The sequence below is a fragment of the Bemisia tabaci genome, chromosome 5 (genome assembly GCF_918797505.1).
Source record: "Bemisia tabaci chromosome 5, PGI_BMITA_v3".
Classification (NCBI taxonomy): Eukaryota; Metazoa; Arthropoda; class Insecta; order Hemiptera; family Aleyrodidae; genus Bemisia; species Bemisia tabaci.
The window spans coordinates 15243801-15252987 of NC_092797.1; the positions used below are offsets into that span (position 1 = coordinate 15243801).

The 9187-nt window shown below is 34.0% G+C and overlaps 1 protein-coding gene across 2 annotated transcripts in view; it reads left to right on the forward strand.

Moving 5' to 3' along the window:
- Positions 1–8496, forward strand: part of LOC109042199 (glycoprotein-N-acetylgalactosamine 3-beta-galactosyltransferase 1) — a 28276-nt gene extending 19780 nt beyond the window's left edge. For both annotated transcript variants that reach the window (XM_019058830.2, XM_019058831.2), the window contains 5 exons: positions 629–767; positions 1200–1318; positions 1756–1863; positions 2448–2605; positions 3432–8496. In XM_019058830.2, coding sequence (XP_018914375.1) covers positions 629–767; positions 1200–1318; positions 1756–1863; positions 2448–2605; positions 3432–3608 — 701 coding nt within the window. In that variant the 3' untranslated portion in view covers positions 3609–8496. The remainder of the gene's footprint in view (positions 1–628; positions 768–1199; positions 1319–1755; positions 1864–2447; positions 2606–3431) is intronic.
- The last annotated feature ends 691 nt before the right edge of the window (positions 8497–9187 follow it).

Below are 9187 nucleotides of genomic sequence, written 5' to 3' on the forward strand. Positions count from 1 at the left end.
GGCATAACACTTAATATTTCAGTTTACTTGTATGTGTTGTGCTTTCCTCCTCTGAAAATCCTCTATTCCTCATATCGTCACCTTTTGGCGGAAGTATCACAAGTGCCATGTAACGTTTAAAAATTTCCACAACTGTTTTATTTTTTACAGAGAAATTGTTCAACGAAGCTGTCCGAAAATCTCACTGAATTTTTTTTGTGCTGCCAATAAAATTCAGTGAAATTTTTAAACAGATTCAACCAACAATTTCTCTCTTAAAAAATAGAATAGCTGGGAACTTTTTAAACGTCGTATAGCGCGTGTGATACTTTGGCTGGAAGGTGACGATATGTCAGGGATACGGAAGGCTCTTTGCTTATCCTCTCTTTTAGTATGTCTCTCCTGTCTGAAAATCTCAATTTTTTTTATTTTTTAGCCATACTTTTCTTTGCTCCTCATTTATAATCTCTCAGATTTGTGTGACTTTTATGCCAGTGCCATCTGGCCCAGGCATTTTTGGAATTGCTGGTTTGCATTTCTAATTTTGCTCGTAAACTGCGGGTTGCATGATAAAGAAGTTTTTGCACCCCCTTGTATGTCAACAATAATGCTCGTAATTCTTATGCAATTTCTTTTTATTATTATACAGATGATTCATTACCAACAGTCAAGATAGATGTTGGAGAGGGAAGAAATAAACTTTGGGGTAAGACGAAGGGGGCCTTTAAGTACATTTTTCAACATTATAAGGATCAGTATGACTGGGTGATCAAAGCAGACGACGACACGTGAGTTTTGTCTTTACTTGTCCCTCATTTCTATTTTTTTTTTTCATTATTAATATATTTTTATTTTTCGTGAAAAATAATTATTGATTCAATTGACAAATTGTTGCCTTTAAATTTTAAAACTCCTACAAAAAACCCAGAAGTATATTATAATGATTGTCACAGCATTTAACTGAATGGAGAGGAGAATCAATTAAAAGCTACAATAAACTTGTCTCCTCTTCCCTGGTGTTATACTCCTCTTATTTTTGTTTAATGCTCTTCTGAAGGACATTCCAGCTAAAGCCACCCAAATGACCTATTGCCAAATTTCGAGAACTTTCCTCATGTGTGTGTGAACCAAGTTTATCTTTTGGTTACTCAGGTCCAATCCCTAGCATTTTTAAACAAATATTGCAGCGGGTTCTGATTCATAATTTTTTATGTTTCTAGGTATGTAATACTGGAGAATTTAAGATATCTGCTGACAGCATATAATGCAAATGAGCCTCTCTACTTAGGATGCCGTTTTAAGCCATTTGTGAAACAGGGCTACATGAGTGGTGGTGCAGGTAATTTTTTTGTTTCCTTTCAATCTCGTCGAAATCTCACAAAAAATAATTGAATTTTGTTGTTTACCGAGATGGGAACATTTTTTTTTTATCCTATGTTTTTAAAACACAATTATTGATGTATACCTGTCCTTATCATTAATGTTGCTCTACTAATCCTAGCACCTCATAGATGATGATATAATCGATAATTTTGAAAAATCTCTTAATTTATTTTAATCCAATCTGGCTTGGTTCCCACAATTTAAATGAGGCCATCAAAATGGAATATTGATGTGGCTGTTAAGTGTTGACAGTCAAAATGGACCACTAGACAAAGTCCATATTTAAGAATTATGGTGTATGTTTTCTCCTCAAAATTTCGTTTAAAACACAGTGTAGCACGAGGTTTTCTCATTGTGATGTCATTCATATCATTCTTTTTATTTTGTTGATAGGTTATGTTTTGAGTAAAGTTGCAGTCGAAAAATTTGTAAAAGAAGGTATTCTCTCTCCATCCAAATTATGCCGCCAAGATGATGGCGGAGCAGAGGATGTCGAAATAGGTGATTGTATTTTGCTTTTATCCAATACTTTTGTGTAGAAAGAATTATCAATTTGTAAGATGAATACCTGCAATATTTATTCAAGGGCGGATTCTAACTTTTAAGTCATTTAAGTTTCCATGAAAGAAGTCAAAATGAATACAGTGGTGGAATCAAGATTTTTTCATGGTCTTCAGTTGATGAATAAAAAAACTGAGATGGATATCAAGTGTGACTTTCAAGTGTTGGATGATTTTAAAGTGTTAATGGGAGTAGAGGAAATGGTTCAAAGGTCAACGAATAAGCTAAAAAAGTTGTAATGAGCCTTTGGAGCAACAATTCTAGTCACTAATTTGGTTCTTATCGTTTTCACAGTGTTTGCACTTTGCAGAGGATTTTTTGGTAGAAACTAATGGTTGTATTGTAAGTTAATTTACTTTAAAAAAAAAAAAAAAAAAAAAAAAAAAAAAAAAAAAAAAAAAAAAAAAAAAAAAAAAAAAAACAGTGGAAAGGAACTGAGATACTTCATATCATCATTTTCAGTGACAGGTATGATTTAGCTTTGATATTTCATACTTTAAGTCTATTATCTATTTGCCTTACAGGTATATGTCTAGAAAATTTAGGAGTAAAAGCAGTTGATAGCCGAGATAGCCTGGGACGTGGCAGATTCTTTCCGTTTGTTCCAGAACATCATCTAATTCCTGGACATACAGATCCTAGTTTTTGGTACTGGTCATATATTTACTATCCAGTGTCAGAGGTGAGATCATCTTCCATTATACTTTCGTCTCATCATTCTTGAAGGCTATCTTACTATTTGCAATGCATGCCAGAAATTTTTTTGAGATACTGCCAGAATGCAAAATTAAGTCATTAGGATACAAGCAATCATTCGTTTATTTCTGATGTTGAATGGTCTGTTACTTTTAAAAAAATAAAAAAATATGTAGCCAAATTGGAGCTCAAAAGGTAATAAATGTTAGATGAAAATATTATTTTAACATGCATAATTTCTTTAAACTAGGCATAAAAGTAATAGCTATATGTGAAGCCTGTTTTTTTAGAAATAGCCATTTCATAATTTCAAATTTTGTTCCTGTTCCTGTTCCATTGACGTCAATTAATTTTGCTGAACTTCAGTCAGCCAGTGTCACTCCTGCATTAAATTCCATTTGATCTACCATCTCCTGTTATGCATACATTGTGCATGCATTTTGGCTAAAAATGAGGAGAGGTTAATTGAATTTGAGGAGAGGATCAGAACTCTCTGCATCCTTGTATTAAACAATGTGTAGTAATACAGTGCACAATTTGAATTGAGTAAATGCTTGTTATGATAGTGTAATTTTAACCTTTCATTTTAATAACTCGATAGAGTGAAGTGAAATGACCCAAAAATATAAACAATCCAAATTTCTTTTATGAGAAAATCTGATTTTTTATGTCGAAGTCTCAAAGTTTTTCATTTATGAGCTTATTATATCAGAAATACTTTTGTACCGTGAAACTTTTGCAAACTTTGTAAGAATTTTAAAAATTTACAAACTTGATCCCTAATCTTATTTTTTCTTTCATTTTTTCTCTAGGGAATGGACTGCTGCTCTGACACTGCAATATCATTCCATTATGTTTCACCCAACCAAATGTATGTATTAGAATATTTAATTTATCATTTAAGGCCTTATGGAATAACGCATCTGGTAGAAGAAACGAATATCGTTCCTGTTTTCAATGCCACCGACACTGCATCTAGTCCTAATTAAACTGCTCAACGATTGTCATGGCAATAATGTTGCTGTGTTTACCATTAGGTGGCTATTCTACTTCATTGTGAAGTAATGTGTCACTATTTAAAATCCCAAGTAGGGGCTCTTGCCGATATCTTGTAAATTTTACACCTTAAGTTTAAATTTCGGAAAAAGTTTATTCTTTATCAAAAAATTTCTAAAGCTTCAAAGGAAATAATTTATTTTTTTTTTATTTTTTTTTTTAAAAAAAATGTATGTCTTTAAATTAGGATTTTGTGATTTAGGACTAGTTTTGTGCTGTACCTTTTGCTCCTTTATTCTGGCATCTTGACCTCTAAAAAAATTTGCAAGAAAATTTTTTTTTTGGCTAGTTTATACGTTTGAATATTTTTTATCATTTCAGTTTTTCTTTTTTACAAATGTCTTTGTTTGATATAAACTATACGAAGCATTGTTAAGGCGCACAAGTTTGTGTCAATGCATTTAATCACAGATCCTAAACAGGAAAATACATTTTTTTTCTTCTCTTTTCCACTTTAAATTTGAAACACATTTTTCCTATTGATAGAAAAAAATCAATCAAGAATAAATTTTACGAGTCCTCTACTGGGAAACTAATGAATCTGTCGAAATGGATACCAATTGTACCCAACCAGTTCTGAAGAGAATACAACAGTTCTCCATTCTGTATTCCCTACAAAAGCACAAATGATAAACCATTAAGTGGGTCACTACTGGGTGCCACTCACAGCTATTTTTAGACCTCACCCACCAATTATTTAACCTCAAACTTTTGCTGACTCAATTTTTGTGAGTGATTATAAGATGTTCATCGAAGGATCGTAATTATAAAAGCATCACTAGTTTTTAATTAATAGGCACATATTGCCCAGAAAAGTGGCATAAATATAGACTGATCATTTTCGGAATGAATACTTAATATCTCGTTTGCAGCTCATCTGGCAACATTGACAAGTACTGAGTCCTATCTCTGCACGGAAAGTTAGAACGAGTTTAGAGGTAGACTCTCCTCTAGATCAGGGTGTCTCTCTTTTATGACTTCAACATTATAATTTTCCAGCTGTAAACCTTTAAAATATAGTACCACTTCAGTTTGATGAATGATATTTATATTGTTTGAAAATCTTAATAATTGTGAACCCTCTCTAAAAAGAGGTGTGTGTAGTGGAAAGTAAATAACAGGAAATTTTTTTCCTCCCACGAGTTAAACTGATGTGATTCTGAGTAGGCAGTTTGTCAACACTAACAGCTTCATTCGAAGTTGTCAGGTTTTATTTTCATTCTTTTTTCTTCCTAAAACTTTTTACTGCCGCTTAGCAAGTCCCCAACACTGAATTTGTATTTATTATTGCCTGTTGGCAAAACAACACTCTGAAAAATTCAAGGTGTGCCACATGCATACTCATTTGTTATGATGATTATCATGTTCCATGTTTTTTAAAATGTTGTATTAATTTTTGCTGATTAACTTCTCCTGTTTTTTCTCATTTGTGCCATACAGATGAATTAGTTTTTACCGAAGTGTGAAACTGTTCTCTGATGAACTCCTAAAATGAAGGCAGTTTCAAGACTGTCTTTGCACACAAGAAGCAAAAATATTATGGAAGGCCCTCCTTACTAAATTTAGAATTAATTTTAGGTTAAAATTGATTAATTAAGTTGTATATTTGGCTCTATTGATACAAGTGAAAGACCTTACCAAAGATATGATATTTCCTGCTTGCTTGGATTTTTTACCTCATTTAGTTGTAAGGAATAGTGAGTCGAACAAACTTCGATTCATTTCAAATTGAAAAAGGTACTTTTTTCTCAGAGGGCCTCAAACATGAAAGTTTTATCCTATTTCAAATTTATCATACAGAAATGCATACATTTTCATATTTTTTAATGTAAGTACTATTCAAGTGTTTTGAAATTGTTGAAATATTCCTGAATCATTGGTCATTATTCTAATGTTAATACCGAGGTCATCTGACACATTTATCCTTCATTTTTCTCCATCAAACTTCTGCAGCACTGTCAACAGTGAGATTAGACTTTGTCTATGTAGATACTCCTTTCTTCTAACGTAAATTTAGGCATTCACATTAAGATTTCTTGAGGAGTATAATATTTTCAAATTATGATAGTCTTTAGCTTCAGTAATGATTTTGGGCTTCGGTTTTTGCAAAAAAAATTAGATAGATGGCATGAAAATATGAATGCAAGAGAGCCGGAACTGAGGCATTTTTAAAGTCTCTAGAGGGCTTTTTTTATCATCCATGAAATGTGATGGAACAGGTTATCTTGGTTATCTGAGCATTCCAAGAGGTTATGCCAGAGGTCAGGATTGCATGTAACCCACCTCGGAAAAGTGATCTAAGCGTGAATTCGAGGAACGGTCCGGACGATAATAGTGGACCTGGGACGAAAAAAAAAGCGTCTCATCGCAATTCTCTGTAACTCAGATACAAAAAAAGCATTTATACTCTCCTGCCAAGAAAGGGCACAGTATGTAAGGGGAAAGTAGCCTCTTACCGTACATTTTTCATCTTATTTTCAATTCTTATTTTGAATGTTAAGCAGAACAATATCACGCCAAAATTAAAAGAAAAATTGAAATATAAAGATGCGAATAGTGAAGACAAATATAAGACTGGTCCATTAGACGCCTTGTAATCAAGCCAAGGTTGAAGTCAATTTTCTCTGAAAGCATAGTTTACATACTGTGCTCACCCTCAACACATCAATGTAGCTAAAGAACTCACAACTTGCCTAAAGGGATCCTCTGTGTTTAATGGGTGCAATTTACTTCTTTCTACTGTTCTTATATTATTCTGTATTGCGTGAATGACAGGGAGTACTTGGTATCAGTTCCGTTTCTCTCCTCTTACTATTTTCAGTATAGTCAAGGCACTCACAACATTGTTTCCTCTCGGATAATTTTTTCCACTCTTTTGTTATTATGTTTAAAAAAATGGGTTGAGTCACAATCCTATCAATAGTTTTAATCATCTATTTAATATCATTATTCTTAAATTGTTTGCTTTCAAGCTCAGATTAGAACCGTTTCGACGTCCCTCACTCCAGTTGGTTTGAATCTCAGTGTCTTACATCATGACAAAAATCAAGCAACTGGATTGCTGCTCAGGTCTCTTTGGTTTTCAGATCAACGGAAATTTGCCCTTAGGATAAGATCTCATTTGTTTAAGTATGCTGTTTTGTTTATTGTTTTAATTTGTGTCATTTTATTTTTAGTAATGTTCTGATATCATTAAACGGTTACCAACCCTGTTAGTCCCACTAGGTACACTGGTAGCATAAAAAGTGGGTGTAAAAATAAATTGTTAAAATCTGGTTAGAATGAAAATATTTTGTTCACTGTTGATCATCATTGAAGTAGAAAGAGGAAACTTTCAATTTTCTGAAGTATGTCCTAAGACTTAAAATAACAAAACTATGGAATTATAATACTCCAAGCTAACCATTAGTTTTGTAATGGAGTTTTTTTTTACAAAACTCCAAATACATACAAGGATTGCATTAGGTTTTGAATGTTAAATTTTTGTCTGATTAATGCATTTAAAGATTAAAAAAAGAGAAATAAAAAGGAAGCCTTCAACAATCCCCTAAAAATTCTAAAATGCACGAGTTTTGTCTCCATCAAGTGATAAAGTTGCAGAAAACTATACGCACTATTCTTTTTTTTCGTCCTGTTAAGGGAAATTTCCGCGAGTGGATTTGGTCAACTTTTTCGACCAGATCAGCAGGATCGCAACCCAAAGAAAAGAATCGGTCTACTTCAGTCAAGAAGTAAACGCCCAGTTTCTTAATGAATTTTGGCTAACGTTTGCATTCATCCAATTTTTGACCCACCCTGGAAGGTGGGTCAAAATTTTCCGATGTGGTTGTCATTTTTGCCAACATGGAAACCAAATGTTTCTGGGGCACCATTGCCTGGAGGGAATTCCGTTTTTTGGTATGGAGGATGGCATTAAGTCAAGATCACCCGAATCCACTCGCGAAAATTCGCCTCTTGTCATTGGATCAGCTCTTTTCTTTAATTGAGTAAAGAGGCTTTCTACCAGAATGCAAGCAGTTTTTGCAAAAGATGAGAATCTGCCAAATTTGATTTATAACTGATGGTAATTTTTAGGGGTCGTTTGGTCGCTCCATAAAAAAAAAATTCAGGCGTCGATCCCATTTTCATCCCATAAAAGGAGAAAGAGAAAACGGCCTATTTTTGACTCATGAAGAATGTAATTTTTTCATTGCTACCTACTGTGCTGAGTAAATATTTTTGATTTAATCATGACTTGGAAAATTGAACTGTGACAGAACAGAAATATTCTCCCTGCACTGTAAGACTGATTCCATGCAGTGTGCAGTCGTTCAAGTCCGATATTAATAAGTGTATTTAATTGAGATTTCAGAGCATACATAGTAGAGCTCAAAATCCAAAAGAACATTCGTTAGCTTTTAAAGTATCCTGGTGTTTTCCTCACAACATAATCGGAATTTTGTTTGTAAATGGGTTATAATGCTTGTTAGATTTTTTTGTTTATTAAATAACATTGAATACGTTGCTTTGTTCTGAGTTGGTGGAGATGTTTTAAATCAACCTATATCCTTCTTTTTTCATTCAATGCTAGCAATTCCTTCATATGAAGGCTACATCGTTTCCTCCCTTTTACTCTTCAGCTTTTTGCCTCCCCCCCCCCCCCCCCAATATTTTCCATCTAAGAACTAGCCTCATATCAGTTTCATTTTGTTATTGATCAAAAGTGTTTTCATGATCATTGTAGTCTTTTAAAAATCTAGTCTACAATCTATTGTTTGATTGATGAAGTAACTTTGTCTCTTAAACTTGCATTGAGTTGGAATAAATTTGTATTTTTATTGATATTGTTGATTGATTTTTTTGATTCGAGAAAATGAAAGTCTAAAGCGAATTCAATTTACCTATTGGTTAAGGATGTCATGTTGTTGCTCCTCTGGCGTAAGGGCGTAACTCCACCTCCACATGAGCCCCGGAAAGCATAGAGATTTACGGCGCACAGGACTCATGTGGAAATTGAGGTACGCCTTTACGTCATGTCAGATGATGATCATGTCACGTCATGTCACTGATTTTGCATTTTATTTAGACCTGCAGGTCGATTATTGAAATTGATAGACAAAGACATAGACAAAAACGATGTAGGGAGTATGGAGCAGTGGCGTGGCGTGAACGATCGACCATCGATATTTCCCCATTTGAAGATATGGTGAAGAATCGATTATTAAGGCGTTCGCTGCTGCTGTTTATTGATACTTTTCCATAGATTTAAATGGCCGATCAATCGATTTATCGCAAAGCACGCCACGCCACTGGTATAGAGCGATCCTATTCGTCGAAACGAGTGGTTGTTTTTGGTAAAGGGGGAAAATGATGGACTAACTTTTGGATCTTTCGTGGGTTGCCTTTCGGTAGTCTATTACCTACTTCCTTTGTCCATTGCAACCACCCGCCTCCACCAATAGGATCCCTCCATATCCCTTTTGCCGTCTTTTTCTATAGCTTTGTCTATCAATTTCAATAATCGGCCCGCTGG